This window comes from Lagenorhynchus albirostris, chromosome 5 (assembly GCF_949774975.1).
Source record: "Lagenorhynchus albirostris chromosome 5, mLagAlb1.1, whole genome shotgun sequence".
NCBI classification, from domain to species: domain Eukaryota; kingdom Metazoa; phylum Chordata; class Mammalia; order Artiodactyla; family Delphinidae; genus Lagenorhynchus; species Lagenorhynchus albirostris.
Genome location: NC_083099.1, coordinates 78,605,210 through 78,623,641, shown reverse-complemented (window position 1 = coordinate 78,623,641; position 18,432 = coordinate 78,605,210). Strand labels below are relative to the sequence as shown.

The following is an 18,432-nucleotide window of genomic DNA, read 5'->3' as shown; positions in this document are numbered from 1 at the left end:
GCCAGGGCTGTGTCCCTTCTGGAGGCTGTACATTCCACTGCCTTTTCCAGTTTTTAGAGGTTGTCTGCATTCCTTGGCTCATGGCTCCTTCTTCCATCTTTAAAGTCAGCAGTGCAGCATCTTCAAACCTCAATCTCACTCTTTCCATCGTCACATTTCCTCCTCCGACTCTGATCATCTGTCTGCCTCTCACAAGGACCCTTGTGTTCACATTGGAACCACCCAGATAATCTCCCCATTTCATGATCTCTAACTTAATCACATCAGCAATGTTCCTTTTGCCATGTGACGAAAATGTTCACAGGTTTTGGGGATTAGGATGTGAGCAGTTGGGGAGGGGAGGTGCATTATTCTGCCTACAACAAAGGGCATCTGTTACTAACATAGTGATTTGTAGACTGAAGAGCTACCATTGAAGTTTGAACTTTATGCGATTATTAAGTTAATATACCATGCCAACTGAAATTTGAATTGTGTTGTATGGACACTAGTGTTATTTAAGTAAACCATGGTAACTTGAATTTTTTCATAACTGAATCATGCAAAGCAAGGAGTTCCTGTTTTAAGCCCAGCTGAAGGTCAAAAAGGATGAGAAAATGCATGTAACCACACATGCAGAGCCATGGCTGCAGAAGATGAGGTGGAAGTGATCTATATGTCTGCGCTCATATTTGGAGAACACTCATGTAAATAGGCTGAGGTTTCTCTTGTGCTGGATTCTCAAGGCCACCAGAATACTAACAGCACTGCAACTCTTCTGAGAAACGTGGTACAGGTGAATATGGAAAAAACTCGAGAAATAATGATATAACTTCCCTCTTACCTCTGTCGTCTTCTGCCACTTCCCCCCAGCACCAAAATATCTGAGGATTTTGTGCACTAATATCCAACTACTAATAGTGTATTACACTTTGTTTATAAAGCAACTGTCTTTTAAAATTCTGATGAATAAACATAAAAGAGCTCTTTGATAACTGATTAAGAATATAATAAACACTTCCTATGTGTACACTGTTGAGCAAACTATAGAATAAGTAAATGGATACACAGGCTTCTGATACTTAGACCAAACACAATTTTGAAAACTGAACTGCTGGTATAAAGTTTCTCATAAGTTAATTTTATTAAAACAGCAAAAAAAAAAGGTCAGTTATTCACCTCTGACTGGGATTATAAAGTACAATCTTTTAGCGTGAGTATTCTCACCATGCCACAGAGAAAGGTACTGAGGGACTGATGAGGGGGTGTTTTCCTTCTCTGGCAGTGTTATATTAAACTGCAGTATAAATATCTGATCTTAAGATCAGAATACCTCTTGAAGAGGCGTAGCTTGTTTTATAATACCTAAGTATTGGAAATATATTAATTGCATGAATTGGGAGAGGGAAAGGAAGAAGAAATGGCAATTCACGAAAATCCATTCCTAGACTACATCCATACCAAGTCTTACCACTTTACAGAATTCTTAATTTACTAGCCAGTGCTATTTAAAAATACCACTTCAAAAGTCTTACACCGATACTGGATGAAAATCACACACAACACCTAACCCTGGTGGTTTATGTGAAACCAAATCCTTATCTGCCTCTGGCTCCTTCAGGGGTCTGTATCACCAGTGTCTGAATCCTGGTTGGGATGAAAATGACCCTGAGACAGCAGTTTCATTTTCTTCATGCTCAACCAGACAGATGAAGATCCAAAGTGCTAAGTACGTATTTCAAGCATGTGTTCTGAAACTGTTTAGGGCCACAGTAAACTATAAAAGGCAATTTCATAGATACTCTTTGAGAGCGAATATAATCATTAAACTTGATATTTTGCCTCAAAAATGTTTTTCATACTACAGAACATAAACTCATATATGTTTTGAAACTCTCACTATAAAATTACTATTGTAAGTTCACCAGAACTTGAGGTTTTCTGTTTTCATGAAGTAGGTGAAAGGGTAATCTCTATTCTTTCCATGTGATTGTACCTACACCAGGCTTCCCTACAATCACACATCAAAGTCCTTCAGCTCGCCCCAGCTGGCACCTATTTTCACTTTCACTTTCAGTTTCACAGAGAGTTTTACGGCACTTTCCATTTCATTCTTGACAATCTGAGCTACCTACAAAACAAAAAAAAAGAGGTTAACAAACTCTGCCCAGTCAAAGAACTGTCTGCCAGCCCACTCACTGAGGGGATAAACCAGACTGGAGCTCTTTACCTCATGGTGCTTAAAACTCTAAGTTGGAAAAGAGCCAGGTATCCCACACTAATCTGCACTGACAAACAGAAGCTCTGCCAGGTTCACTAGAATGCTCAGAGCTTTGAAATCCTCAGGGCAAGACTCCAAATTCTCATCTAACCTCTCGCAGACAAAAATATCCCTGCATCAGGAATTTCTTTTAAAATGAGTTTAAAGATGAGCACTCTTAGCTCTTTCTCTACCCTTAAGGATTCTACTTTTCTATAGCCATCCTGGGGCTAGGGAAGGGCTCCAGAAATCTCATGCATCTTATTAGCCTGACTTACAGTGTCGTAGCTTTCTGTAGAATGGATATGAACACTGCAAAAATACCTGAACAACATCCTCTTCTGCCACTTCATATAAGAGTTCATCATGGAGTTGAAGGATGAAGAAGCCTCCTCTGATGGGACAGAACATCCCTTGCAGTTTTCTCTTTGGTAACAATCCTACCCCATGAGAAAAGCAGCAAAACTGATCAGCATGTCACTGTGCTATGGGAGTATTTTTTTTTGAGAGATTTTGGGAAATTATAATTAAGAGATTAAAACACATAAAATTTGGAGCTATCAAGAAAATAACTAATTGCTGATTGCCACCTAGCCCACCTATCAGGTAAACTCAAATCTCCACCTACCTCCTCCCAGAAATGAGGAGTCTAAAAAAGACATCAGTAAATGGAGTTGATTGACACTCCTTGATGTCTTTTTCTGGCCAGAAGTGTCACCATGGTAGAATTGGTGATTCCCCAGTTGGACCACACACTCTAGACAAGTAATTCTAAACCTAGGGTCCAAATGTGGACTTCAGAAAATACACAGATTCCTTCAAGATATATGAAAGGGTCTATGTCTGTATATTTTTCTGTGGAGATGATGTATACCTTTTCAGAAGATTCTCAAAAGAACTCATGAATCCAAAAATGGTTTAAAAAAATCACTGTATTATAGTTATTATAATATAGTTATTATAGTCACTATTTCCTAACTAGTGGGCCTAGTGGTACAGATTATGCCCCTCTGATCACTAAAATAAGGTTCAACATTAATACTTTTAGAGTATCTGCCTTCCATTGTTTGCCCGTTTCTCAGAGCAGTCCTTCCTTTTTGCCATTCAAATTTCCTATACTTATTCTTCAGGACAGGACAGCACAAATACTGTCTCCCTCGATATCTGGTGCTTCCCTCAGAGAGAGTTCTTTAGCTGTCACTACCTGCAGCCCAAGTTTTCTCAGAGGTGGCTCTCACAGGGTAAGAGAACAAAGGCAGATGAGGCATGGCAAGTTGCTTCCATACCAGGGCTGCAAAGGCTGTGCATCTGTTTGCCAGTTTGGCTAAAATCTGATCTGACCCATTGGGCCCCACTTATCTTGCATCATTGGCTGTCTGGATGCTCTAGTTTTTCTGCTTTCTGATCGTTATACCTTTGTCCTCTTGATTTCCCTTGGTTACTTGGCTTCTGACCCAGAATGCCATGATCCTCCTGTTCCCTGTGTGGTCTGCTTCCTCAGGCTGAGCTCCCTTTGATCCCACTGACCTACTACTGCCTTTAACTCAACATGACACAATCAAGCCATCCTCAGTGACATACCCACATTGTCTTCCACTCACTCTAAAGAGTGATACCACCTATATCTTCATTTTGACACTGCATCATTCTGCTGTGAAGAGTCAGGTAAATATTTCACAGTCAGGTATCATATCTTCCTTTCCTTAGCAGATTTAAAATTCAAACATAGGTTGACAACTTTTACTTCTAAATCCTCCAAAGCACACAGTACAATGTTATTCCCCAAATAAGTTTGACCATACATCCTCTTTCTACAAATATGAGTGTGAATGTGTGCATGTGTTCATGGAAAGTCATGAACAGGAAAATCAACATCTTCTTAAGGTGTGTTACGAGGATCGAAGAGGATCCCAGAAATTCTTTCAAAGCATCTGCAAAGTCAAATTATTTTCCCAATAACACCCAAAGGTTATTTTCCTTTTTCAGTCTCCTTCTTTCATAAGCGTACAACAAGGTGATCAATTATCTTGGTTTTAGCAATGAAAGTCCCACATCCTGGGAAACCATCAGTCTCCCACAAACTGGGACATTCATCATCCTCTACAGAGGATTTTCCAGAGATTACAGAACAGGTAATATTGCAACAAACTGAATGCAGAAAAATATAAGAGACTCCAACTGTCATCTCTTAAGCCAGACATTAAAGAGATTTTCAGAAAAAATAAAACCACTCATCACGAATTTTTTTGTTGTTCTGAAAAATATGTAGTTATTTTCATAAAAATATGTTATTTATGTTAACACATGATGGGTTTATTATTGTTACCTGTAAATGTTAATAAATGTTTTTAAATTCCCAGTTTTAATTTCTAATATGGTAAATATTAGTAGATATAATTAACACACATAAACAAAAGCTCTTTGGGATCCTTTCTAAGAGTGTAAAGACATCATGAAACCAAAATGTTTGAGAACTGCTGAGAAATAAATATAAATCGTTTCCCCCTTTCTTTTCTGATGTAATTAATCTCACCATGTTATAGCAAGGGCTTCATTTATGAACAAACCTGTTCTGTCACTTTGGAGCATACTCTCCCGATGACCATGGGATTTGAAGGCTGAGTGGAAGGTTTCTAATTGCTTCTGAATATTAACTGTGGCTATTTTGACAATATCAGCTGCCGAACCTTGGACTCTTGTGTTGATAGCCTGACGCTCAGCCTATGAAAAACAACAACAGATGCTCCATCAGACACGCCAGCATTGTTTCATACCTGCCTTTAGCGTCCACAGATTAGTGTTCACATGTGCAGACTGGAAATCTGGAACTGAGATGTGACCCAGGGCATCCACTATAAGCTGTATCTTAAGAATAACAACCAGAATGATCCAGGGCTCTAGATCCTGGGCTATCATTCACATGAGGATAGACTAAACAAAAGAAGGTCAGATTGCTTCAGTTTAGAAATCTTCGACAGTTAGGAACCAAAAACTACATTACACTTAAAATGTATCTAGAAGCTCAAAATTATTTTTAAAAATATAGTATCAGTATTCTAAACTTCACTTTAAAGGATCCATTCCTCAAAATACAATTCCTCTTAACACTAAATAGATATAATTAGAATACCATTCTTTGTGATGTGGGTTGGAATGTTTCAAGCACATCCCCCATATCAGTGGCCTCTCAGTCCTATGTAGAGTTTGGCCACAGCAAGTCTGCAGCCCTCTGGTATGAATCAGAGCTTTTTATGGGCTATTGGGCCTAATCGTTAGCTGCTGGTGAAAATGCAGATCCTAGATCCCCAGGTATTAAATTAGAACTTCCCTGAAACTATTGCTGCCATGAGCTTCTTGGCAGGCAACCACAGCTGCTAAAAGTGAACATCCTGGGGCAGTAGGAATAGGGGTCTAGGTTAATATCCAAGATGTAATCTATCCATGAATATCACTCCTGTTGTTGCAAAAGGGCTCAGAAAATGGGAAGGGTCTACTCACTGGAGGGATCTATGTAACTGTAACCTGAGAGGTGTTCTCTAGTTCCCTGTCACGGGCTACATCCAACTCCTAGTATATTACATACTGGTAAAGAGACAGACTTTTTAACTATTGTTTTGTCAAATGCTGATGAATCCATTCTAAACTCATTCAGTTGTCATTGTTTAAAGAGTGACTGAATTTCAAAGTTCTGACTGCTCCTGTTCTTGAAACTATATGCCTCTGTGCAGTGGATTATGTTATTGTTGCTATTACTTGCTGCCTTTCTCTGTGAAGTCCCATGGCCCCCACCCATTGTCATGTAATTCAAAGTGTTTTTCACTCTAAAAGAATGGCCTTGACTTGTTTTGGCCAATAAAATGTGAGTAAAACTGACATACAGCACATGCAAGGAGTTTTAAAAGCTATCTAACACTGTCACAAAAAAGGGCTTATCCCAGGTAGGTACTTTTCTTTATTCTGAATTTTAGAATGAAGAAAATACAGAGCAGAGGCAGAGTCAACCCAGAGCCAAACTATACTATGAATTAAAAATAAATATTCTTATTATAAGTCACTGAAATACGGGAGTTGTTTTTACTGTGACACAACAAATATAACTAAAATATATAATTCATTCTCATGATACTGTACTTCCCTGATTCTATTCCAAAATAAGAAAACTTGGCAGTCTCAGCTTTGTGTCCCACAATCTTAGTCCCTTCTCATCACTAGAGTGTTTTCATATACATAAAAATATACAGGTTTCTGGTAATAGGAGATTATGCCATTAGGACTAACCCTTCCACTGATAACCAGAAAAAGGTGGTCAGAAAATGCCTCTTTGAATGAATCAGACAGGAAAAGGGAAGTGAAGAATTATAGAACCTAGAGAACTGGGAGAGAAAGGAAACCAAGGAGGTGATCCTGGCATTGGAGGCCATCCTTTCTCCCAGGGAAATCAACAGATTCCAGAAGAGGCAGCTGACAGGCTAAGAAGCTGAGCAGAACTTGATAGTCTTGAAATATTTGGGTTCACAGCCCAATAAGTAGGAGGCCTGGTAAGGAGGTAAGATAATACAACTGTTTTTATAGAAAACTAAGAAAAACAAAAGGCAATAGGAACAGACTACAGGGATTCAAGTATGAGCCATATTTGACTACAGACTAGTATCAAACCTATTAGACTATAAAATGATCATGTTATCAAGAAAATAAAAGACAAAATTGAATATTTCGGCAGAGAACAAAATACCATTAAGAACCAAATAGAAACTCTATAACCAAAAAAATTAAAACAACAGAACTTAAAGCATTTAAACAGTGCTTTCCCTATAGTTTGGTGTATGTGTGCAGTGGGGAGATAGTATCAACTTGGAGAGAAGATAAAAAGGCCTTCTGGGGTGCTGGAAAAGTTCTATATCATTTAGAACCTAAAAGCTCAATAGTTGCTCGACAGCAAATTGAAGAGCAAATCAGCCAACTGAAAGATAAGTTAGAAGAAAATATCCAGAATTAAGCATGAAGAAATATAAACATGGAACAGAGGATACGAAAAATGAGGAATTAAAGAGAAAAGTTTTTAAAATTTATAATAGAAGTTCCAGAAAGAGAGAAGAGATTTTGATGAAGCAATGACTGAAGAAGAAATGACTAAGAATTTTCCAAAATCAACAAAAGATCTCACGGTGCCGATTCAAGAAGTCCTAACACCCTCAAAAACAGATCAGTTAAACACACACACACACACACACACACAGGCACATGAAGTTAAAAAAAAAAACCCACAGGGGCTTCCCTGGTGGCGCAGTGGTTGAGAGTCCGCCTGCCGATGCAGGGGACACGGGTTCATGCCCCGGTCCGGGAAGATCCCACGTGCCGCGGAGCAGCTGGGCCCGTGAGCCATGGCCGCTGAGCCTGCGTGTCCGGAGCCTGCACTCCACAACGGGAGAGGCCGCAGCAGTGAGAGAGGCCCGCGTACCACAAAAAAAAACAAACCCACAAACTTAAGCACATCACAGAAAATCTGTTGGAAACCACAAGGAAAGAAAAATACTGTATTAAAAGCAACCTAGAGAAAAAAGGCAGACTGCATTTAAAGAAGAAACAGACCAGGGATGGGCAAACTAAAGCCTACAGGCCAAGTCTGGCCCATCTCTTGTTTCTGTAAATACAGCTCTACTGGAACACAGCCACACTCACTCATTTATGTAGGGTCTATGGCTGCATCTGCACTAGAACAGCAGGCTTGAGTAGTTGTGATGGAGACTCTGCAGCCTACAAGCACATGTTTAAGGGAGCTTACTTTTTCTGACACAGACACTATTAAAAACCTAAAGGAAAGTTCTACTTATTGGTAAAATGTTTAAAATTTCCCTCTGAGACCTGAAAAGTGGCAAAGATACTCACTATCACTAACTCTGTTCAACACTGTCCTAGCTAGTAAGTCAAGCAAAAGTAAAAAAAAAAACAAAGAATAAGACTCAGAAAGACAGTTATAAAACTACTTTTTTTTCCAGATAATAACTGTGTAGATAGAATACCTAAAAGTATCTACAGATAAAATTTTGTAATTAGTAAGTAATATTTGCAAGGTTTCTAGACAAAAGAATAAAGGCAATTATCTTTCTATACCAGTAGTAAAGGGTTAGAAAATGTAAAAAGGGAAGGAAAATAATTAAAAATTAAAAAAGATGCCATTCACAACAGCATGAAACTTTTCCAATATCTAGCTATAAATTTAATAAAAACCTTGTAAGATCTCTTCCCCAAAACTATACATCAATAGTGAGAGAATTTTAAAAGACCTAAAGACCTAAATAAATGGACATATATAACATGTTTATCGACTGGAAAACTCAAATTTATAAATATGTCATTAATCCCATCTTGATCTATGAACTCAAGGCAACTGCAATTAAAAAATCCCAACAGGATTTTGTGTTTGTGTGGAAATTCACAAGCTGCTTCTACAATTTATATGGAAATGCAGAGAACCCAAGAACAGGCAAATCTTGGGGGAGAGAAAAAAAGCAAGTTGGGAAAACTTTACCATATATCAAAACATAGTATTCAAGAAAAAGCAAAACTACAAGACACTACTTTACACCCACCAGAAAAGCTAAAATTATGTTAACTTAATAGCAAATGTTGGCATGGATGCAGAGCAATGAGAACTCAAACTTATATGGGAGGACAAATTGCTACAACTACCATAAAACACAACGTTGCTTTATCTACTGAAATTGAAGATGAGAACAATTCTATGTCTACCGCTTTACCAAACATAAACAGAAACATATGTGCACCAGGAACCTTGAACAAGAATAATCAAATCATCAAGATCCATAATAGAAACCCATCCAAATAGAAAATTCTCCAAACTAGAAACCCATCAACAGAAAAATGGATAAATTGTGGTATATTCATATAACAGAGCCATATACCTACCCCAACATGAAACAACATAAATGACTTGCCTAATGTAATTTTGAGTGACAGAAGCTAAACACAGAATACATATATATGATATACAGAGAGGTCAAAACAAAACCATAGGGTTAGAGGTTATAGTGGTTATTTCTGGGAAGGCAGTGTATGGTGATTAGGAAGAGGCATGAGGGGAGCTTCTGGGGTGCTGACAATATTCTGTATTTTGGTTTGTATGGTAGTTACATAGGTATAGCTCTATGATAATTTACTGAAATTTAAATTTGTTTCTTGTGCTTTCTCTATGTATATTTTTCAGTACAGTAAAAGTTGAAATAAAATGTAAAACCAAACTAAATGAAAACCAAACAATAAATCTGGCTATATTTACTCCATATCTGATTCAGAGGGGTGCAATTTTTTTTTTTTTCCCTCAGCAACAACATAATGAATCAATTAGAACTCTGACTCCTAAGGATTTGGTATAAAAAGTCTTATTCTCACAGTTTTAACTTCAAAAATATTAGTTTTTAAAAAATTATATGGTTCATTAACATTAATCATTCTATCCTCCATTTTTCATTGTGTAAATACCAAAAAACATAATCAATCCCTATTAGATCAAGCCCAAATTTCTCAGCCTGCCATTAAAAGCCTTCCCCAATAGCTGATTCCATCTGACCAGCAGAAAATTATCTATTCCTAAGTGACAACTCAAACTTTCCACTCCTATCAGATTGGCTTCTAGCCAATCCTTACTCAAACTCTTGGTCACTTGTGATTATCTTTTTCTCATGCCATCAATTAAATTTTAAATAGTCTTCAAGAATCTGTTTAAGTCCTATCTCCTCTAGAAGCCTAAATAACTGAGTATACATGCTACTTTTATATTTTTTTAGTTTGCTTTATCTCTTCCAATACATTTTAAGACTTACTTTTCCTAGTGCAACAACTACAGTGCCTACTTCACTTGGAGATATGGTAAAAGGCTGATAAATATCTGACATCTGTATGTGGATATATGGGAGGCGAGAGAGTGAAGAAGTAACAAAACCCCAACTACTCCTCCATGGTCCCTAAGAGCATTATTGCTCTGAGAGATTCTAGCTCAAGACAGTAGTTTAGCAATTTGGGGGCTGGATATTTTCATTACATACAATGTGTAGTGGGCACTGACACACAAAAGTATGAGGTAAGGGCAAAATACAACCAGTTAAAATAGGAAGGTTTGGACTATAACAGAAATTTAAATGCTCAGATACACAAAAAGTGTACAGATACACTTTTATGGATCCCAATGATTTCAGAAAGAGATTTCAACCATAATTTGAGTAAATACCATCAATACATCTTTTGAATGATATTAAATATCATTTTAATATCTTCTTTAATATTTTGGGTATCCTAATAACAACCTCTGATGAGCCAGTGCTTTTAAAATAAATAAACAAAAGGAATGAACCAAAAAATACCGCAATTCAATGACTGGCTAATCTCTGAAGACAATGCAATCTGGTGTAATATGACAAATTAGTATAGATATCTGAAACAAAGAACAATTAGCAAATGTAAGAATTAAGTTTATATATAACTTATTACCAAAGCTAATAAATAATTGGCTTACTAAAACAGAACATCTTTAACTGAAATATTACTAAGTGAACTCATATTTACATTAGTCTCCTATAGAGACTGTGTTCAGCAAATACTGGCATGTACCATCACTTCAGAAGTCCTTAATAAAATAGAAGATCCAATTAATATGCTAGTGATCTCTAAAAGGGACAATAGCAGGGTTCAGTCTTTGTTGAAAAAGTACATGTCATTAAAGTTAAAAATTTAAGTTAAAAATCCAGAGAAATTTCAACATACGTGAGCTTTGTGATAAGGGTTGTTGTCTTTGATTCCTGGTAAATATCTATGCCTTCCCAAAATGGTCTGAACAAATCCATCTCTTTTACAATTCTTCACTGTCTCTCTCATGAAATGATTAATCCCTACAAAGAAAATGAAGAAATAATTACAATCAATGTCCATCCTTAATCTCACTCACTAGTTTCAATATAGTGAAATATACCAAAACTTCACCATGATTAACATTAATATCACATCATCAAAATTTTGCATATAAACTTTCATTCACTTTTTCTTCCAGTTTTATTGAGAAATAACTTATACACATCACTGTACAGCATGACAGTTTGCTTTACATATATTGTGAAATAGTGCTCGCTTAGGCAGCACATATACATATATTGTGAAATTACCACAATAAATTTAATTAACACTCATCACCTCATATAGCTATGAAAGGTAGAAACAAAAGGGACTTTAGAAATGACATAATCTCTGTTTTTCAACCACCAACAACAAAAAATACAAAACTAAACTCTAGAACAACAGAGCAGGTACTAAAACCTAGATGGTTTTATTACAGGACCTTAAGACTACTCCATGCTACTTTTCACAGGGTTCTGTTCTTTGCTCACACTAACCCTCTTTTACTCTTTGAGCTTATCTTTACCAGGCTTAATACATTCCAACAGCTCCTTGTTACCATCTATGCTATGATTCAAATAGGACCTAACTGAAACTAATGCATGAAGTTGTAATATTTTATTAGAAACTTAAACAACTCACTTCTTAAAATTCAAAAAGACTACATATAGTATATTACTCAAACACATTCACATTCCCTATACCAGCATTCATCCTTTGCTATATAGGTCCGTTATTAGGTCTTATGACTCTCCAGGATGAACTCTTTGCTTCAGATGGGCCAGTCTCTTCACTGCCCATTCCTGTCTCTGAGCTAGAGAGGTTCTTCTCTCCTGGAACATTCTTTTTCTATACTCTTTAAAACACATTTAAGTACAGAGACTGCTAATCTATCTTTATTCTTTTGTGCAATTTCTGCTTTCTCACAGCTCTGCTCATCCTAAGTAATAAACACTAATGCCTCCCAATTAAAACCCCTCATTTGAGGATTTCTATTGTGTGGCTGGCACAGATTGTGGGTGAAAGGAAGGGGAGAAACCCTGCCAAGTGCAGCTGTTGGTGATATCTGACTACTAGCATAGGAATTTCAGAAAGCAATCAGGCTCTCATCTTCTCTTCAGGAATTACTGTGATACTGCTGAGTAAAGAGCAAAGAAAAGGATGAGATTTAAGAGACTACACCTCTATGAATTCTCTTACCTGACTCCTGTAGGAAGGCTTCAAATATTCAGAGATTGCAAGAACTACTTTAAAAAAACAATCAATGCTGAGGTATAATTTACATACAATAAACAAAGCTGAGATATAATTTACATACAATAAAAGGCACCCACTTCCGGTGAACAGTTTGATGCATTTTAACAAACATATGCACCCCTCCAACAACCACTACAAGATACAAAACATTTTAATCACCTTCACAGTCAGCTCCCCATTATCAGCCTCAAACACTAATGGATCTACTTTATTACACTGTATCTTTTTCATGTTCTTGAATTTCATAAATTACACTGTATGTTCTCACTTGTGTCTGCCTTCTCTTGCTAAGTAGCATTCCATTGAAGAGATATACCAAAATCTGTTTATCCATAATCCTGTTGACAGATATTTGTTCCTGTTAAAAAGGAGACAGCAGGGCCAAAATGGAGTCACTTGTGCTAAACCCTATGTTAGCAAACTAAGACTTACTACCTAACCAAATTGCAGCCTCAACACCCCCAGGAATGTAACCTTTAACCAGTCAACCTGGTATTACATGGTCAGCACTAGTGAGGTTATCTGCCCAATAGGCCCTTCCAATCCCCTTAGGAGAGTGACCTTGCCTGAAACAATGCATTCTTTGCTAATATTTCCTTTATCCACCTACCCCCTTTCTGCCTTTAAAAAACTTTTCTCTTCTACAGTTCGGTGGAGCTCCTTTCTAGTGCTAGATGGGATGTTGCCCGATTCATGAATCATTGAATAAAGCCAATTTGATCTTTAATAAATTTACTCAGTTGATAAAGAAATGGAGTAATAGATACAGAGAACGAACAGATGGTTGCCAGAGGGGAGGGAGTTGGGGGGAGGAGAAAAATAGGTGAGGGAGACTAAGAGGCACAAACTTTCAGTTACAAAACACATGAGTCACAAGTATGAAATGTACAGTGTGGGGAATATAGTCAATAACTATGTAATATCTTTGTATGGTGACAGATGACAACTAGACTTACCATGGTGATCATTTTGAAATGTATAGAAATATCAAATCACTGTGTTGTATACCAGGAATTAACATAGTTTGTAGTTCAAATATACTTCAAAAACAAACTCATAGAAAAAGAGATTAGATTTGTGGCTACCAGAGGTGGGGAGTGGGAGGAGAGGGAATGGGTGATGGTGGTCAAAAGGTACAAACTTCCAGTTATAAGATAAATAAGTACTAGGAATGAAATGTACAACACGATAAAGCTAATTAACACTGTTGAATGTTATATATGAAAACTGTTAAGAGAGCAAATCCTAAGAGTTCTCATCACAAGGAAAAAATCTTTTTTTTCTATTTCTTTAATGTTGTATCAATATGAGATGACTGATGCTCTTTAAATCTATGTGGTAATCATTTCATGATGTATGTAAGTCAAATGATTATGCTGTACACCTTAAACTTATAAAGTGCTGTGTGTCAATTATAACTCAATAAAACTGGGAAAAAAATTTTTTTAATTTACTCACTAGGATTTTTGTTGTTTAACACTTCCAGTCTTTGGCTGTTATGAATAAAACTGCTATAACATTCACATACAAGCCTTTCTTTGGACATATGTTTTCATTTTTCTTGGGCAACCATCCAATAGTAGAATTGCAGAATCATACAGTTAAGTGTACGTTTTACTTTATATGAAAGAGCCATAGTGTCTTCCAAAGTGGTTGTACCATTTTACAACCAATCAGCAATGTAAAAGAGACACAATGTTTTTAAATTTTAGCATTCTAATGTTTATATAATGGTATCTCTTTGTGGTTTTAACTTGCTTTTCCCTGAGAACAAATGACGATAACACTTGATGTAGTTATTCACATATTTTCTTTTGTGAAGTGTCTGTTCAAATTTTTGAACTTTATTTTATTGCATGATTTACTTTCTTAGTATTGAGTTGTAAGAGTTCTTTATATATTCTGGATGCAAGTCCTTTGTTAGATAATAGGAACTATAAATATTTCCTCTCAGTCTGTGGCTTGACTTTATATTTTCTTAATGGTGTCTTTTATAAATATATATTTTTTATGACTAATTCAGTGTTATTATCACCTAAGAAATTGTTGCCTACCTCAATGTCATAAAGCTCCTCTCCCTTTTCTTCTGCAAGATTGATAGTTCTAGTTTTTACTTTTAGGTCTGTGGTTCATATCAAGTTAATTTTTGAATATAGTATGAGATAAAGTAGAAGTTCATTTTTTTTTCCATACTGGTATCCAGTTGTTCTGGCACCAACTGTTGACATGACCATCTTTCCTCCATTGAATTACCATGGCAACTTTGTTGAAAATCAATTCACCATATATGTATAGGTCTATTTCCTGATGCTCTATTGTGTTTCATTGTTCCCTGCGTCTACCCTTATACCTATCTTGATTATCGTAGCTTTATAATAAATTTTGAAACCAAGGAGTGTAAATAATCAACATTGTGCTTTCCCCCCCAAATTATTCTAGTTATTCCAGGCCCTTTGAATTTCCATATAAATTTAGAATCAGCTTGTCAAATCTGACACAAAAGTCTAATGATATTTTGATTGGAAATGCACTGAATCTATAGAACAATTTACAGAGAACCGTGATAACAATATTGTGTCTTCTAATAAATTAACATGGTAAACCTCACATTTACTTAAGTATTCTTCAATTTCCCTCAGGATTGCTTTGGAGTTTTCAATAAAGTCTTGCACATACTCTGTTAAATTTATCCCAAGTATTTCATGTTTTTTGATGTTATTGTAAATGGTTTTATTTTTACTTCATTCACTAATTGTTTATTGCTAGTATATAAAAATACAACTGATTCAGGGACTTCCCTAGTGGTCCAGTGGTTAAGACACCGCATTTCCATTGCAGGGGGCATGGGTTTAATCCCTGGTCGGGAACTATGATCCCACATGCCATGCTGGCATGGCCAAAAAAAGGAAAAAAAAAAAATACAACTGATTTTTACAAACTGACCTTGTATGGTGGGAACCTGTGCCAAATTTAGTTATTTGTTCTAGTAGTTGTTTTTGTTGAATTCATGTGATTTTCTATGTACAAGATCATGTCATGTGTGAATAAAAGTTTTTCTTTTTGGGGACTGGGGACAGGGTAGATTACAAAGGGGCATAAAGGAACTCTCTGAGATGATGAGGTGATGGTTCCATACCTCAGCTGTAATGTAGACAGTATGATTGCGTGCATTTGTCAAAATTCATAGAACTATACAACTAAAAAAGGTGAATTTTATTGTGTGCAAATTACCTCAATAAACTGCCGAAAGAAGAGAGAATTTAAAATGGTGATATTCAAACTGCTCTATAAAAGCAATTTTTCTCTCACAGTTTCTGGTACATTTACTCAATGGTTTACTGTTTCAAGATAAAGCTATGTAAACCTAAAGCACAGGACAATTCCTAGATTTTATAAGATTTTCACAACGACACAGTAGCATATACATCAACTTCATTTTGCTATTCCATTTCTGTCCCTACTTTTATGAAAAAAGCACATCTCTAAGTAAGGTTGATGTTATTTAATCAACAGTGCTTGATGAAAACTTCTGTTAATAGAAAATTCTGTAACACAAATTTTTAAAAATATAATATGGAAAGAGAGTTGAGAAGAATAGTATCTAGAAGATAATTAACATTCAATGCTTCCTTACCGGTATATCTGGATTTGAAGGAGTCAATGTAAAAAGCAGCATCATTTTCTTTAATACCCATCTGCTCTCCCAAAGATTTAGCTCCCATTCCATAAATGATTCCATAGCAAATCTGAAAGGGACTCATCACACACAGTAAGTAAATTATAGGTCATAACTACATAAAATGCAAACATAAAAAGTTCATTAGGATTGAGATTTGGTAAACTTTTCATAGTGAGTCAAAGAAATGATTAGATTTGCCTTGGTGGGTTAGATCCATAGAAGCTGATATCCAGTGAGCGCCTTTACTGCCTTTTAGCAATACTTTTTGAGGTGTGGAGAGAAAGAGAAGAAGGGGCAGAATATGAATGAATATGAGTGGGTGAAGAAAATAACCCTAGTTGTTTAAAAGGAAATATTTCTGACTGTCATTTATCCAGAACTCTTCAGAGAAGCTTTCTACTCCTCATAATACTTCATTAACTGCTGCTTAAAGAAGTGCCTAGGAGTCAGGAAAGAGAAGCATTACAAACATTCCTCTCCTCACCTTTGAATAGCACTAAAAAAGCAGGAAGAGTAGACTACATGGCTTCATAATAGGGAGGACGTCATTGGAAATAAATATCCTCTTCATCTCACAGCCACCTGAAATCCCACAATTGCAGAATTCATTTGGGTTAAAGACAAACTTTTGAGAAAATTTTGGGAGTAGTGGAGGAAAATGGTCTAAATAGGTCAATAAAGAAACTGATTTATTAATAAGTATTGCCTGGGTTCAAATCCTAGTTCCACCATTTACAAGAGGTATTATCTTGCACAATCTACCTTGTATCTCAGTTTCTTCAACTATAAAATGAGGACAGTAATACCTACATCATGAGTTTGTTAGGATTAGATGAGTTATTTTATATATGTGTGTGTGTGTGTGTGTGTGTGTGTGTGTGTGTGTGTGTGTGTAGGATACCACCTGACATAAAGCAAGATCATATAAATATTGTTAAATAAAATTTAAAAAGATAACTTGCAAAAATTGATTATCAAAATCCAAAATACTTCCCAAAATATTTTTTTTTAATTACATTGAGAGGGAGTTTTTTCACTCCTGTTTTCTTTTCCTTTTAGGTCTTTTTACACTTTTTTTTCTTAATTCAGATATTACTTAGTGCTAACTGATACCTCAGCAAGACTGAGATCTAGATTAGATGGTTCAGTGCATGACGATTCAAGAAAAAAAAACTGGTATATCATAAACCCTATTAAATCATGCAAGAACTTATTAAATAGAGGCAGCTATCATCAGTATATAAATGTTTAGATTATGGAGTCAGAATGTCTAAGTTCTGTCATTCTGAACTTATCCTGGCTCCACCACTTATAGCTATATGACCTTAAGCAAACTACTAACTTTCTGTGCCTTGGTTTCCTCCTATGTAAAATGGGAATAATAATAATAAAACCTATTTCGTGTACTTACTACGAGGATTAAATATTGGAATATTACCTATTTAACTTAGGGTTTGATTCTTGCTAAATGCAGGATTTAATCTGAGAGGATTAAATAGAGAAGACAAAACTGGCTTTCTAATAGTGGAAGAAACAAGTGTTGGTGCTAAACAGGCAGTGGTGAGAGGAAGTGTTTCATGCCTAATGAGCCAGTCAAGAATCACAGCTGTGAGTAATAAGAAGTGCAAATGTAAAACTAGTAAAGCAGGATCTTAGAGGTGGTGTGCCTTTACCTCAGCCAACAATCCTGCTCTCTTGAAAAGGGCATCAGATTTCCCACAGGTCATGTGATAAACAAGTATCAGTTGTTAATCTAGGCCAGGGAGCAGTGTGAATGTGGCATTTGATTTTCCCTGTGCCCAACAGTCATCCAGGAGTAGGAACTAATATGGGCCCATGTGAAAAGTCCAAGGGCAGTATGAAGTTTTACAGGCAGATTAGCTAACTAATGGCCTCAAAAAACTAAAAAGCTGGGTTTCCCTGGTGGCACAGTGGTTAAGAATCTGCCTGCCAATACAGGGGACACGGATTCGATCACTGGTCTGTGAAGATCCCACATGCCGCGGAGCAACTAAGCCCGTGCGCCACAACTACCGAGCCTGTGCTCTAGAGCCCGTGAGCCACAACTACAGAGCCAGTGTGCCACAACTACTGAAGCCTGCGTGCCTAGAGCCCGTGCTCCGCAACAAGAGAAGCCTCTGCAATGAGAAGTCCGTGCACCGCAACAGAGTAGCCCCCGCTCACTGCAACTAGAGAAAGCCCGTGAGCAGCAACAAAGACCCAACACAGCCAAAAAGAAATAAATAAAATCTATTTTAAAAAATAATAATAAATAAATCTTAAAATAACTAAAAAGCTAATAGTTACTGATTATAATCCGCAGCTCAGCAATATTTATTTTTCAACAAACATT

The 18,432-nt window shown here is 36.5% G+C and overlaps 1 protein-coding gene across 1 annotated transcript in view; it reads right to left on the bottom strand.

Moving 5' to 3' along the window:
• Positions 1-1,725: 1,725 nt before the first annotated feature.
• Positions 1,726-18,432, bottom strand: part of POLQ (DNA polymerase theta) — a 113,995-nt gene continuing 97,288 nt past the window's right edge. The window contains exons 26-30 of the mRNA XM_060149319.1: positions 16,035-16,146; positions 11,018-11,142; positions 4,807-4,960; positions 2,564-2,679; positions 1,726-2,110 (exon numbers count right to left, since the gene is read on the bottom strand). Coding sequence (XP_060005302.1) covers positions 1,997-2,110; positions 2,564-2,679; positions 4,807-4,960; positions 11,018-11,142; positions 16,035-16,146 — 621 coding nt within the window. The 3' untranslated portion in view covers positions 1,726-1,996. The remainder of the gene's footprint in view (positions 2,111-2,563; positions 2,680-4,806; positions 4,961-11,017; positions 11,143-16,034; positions 16,147-18,432) is intronic.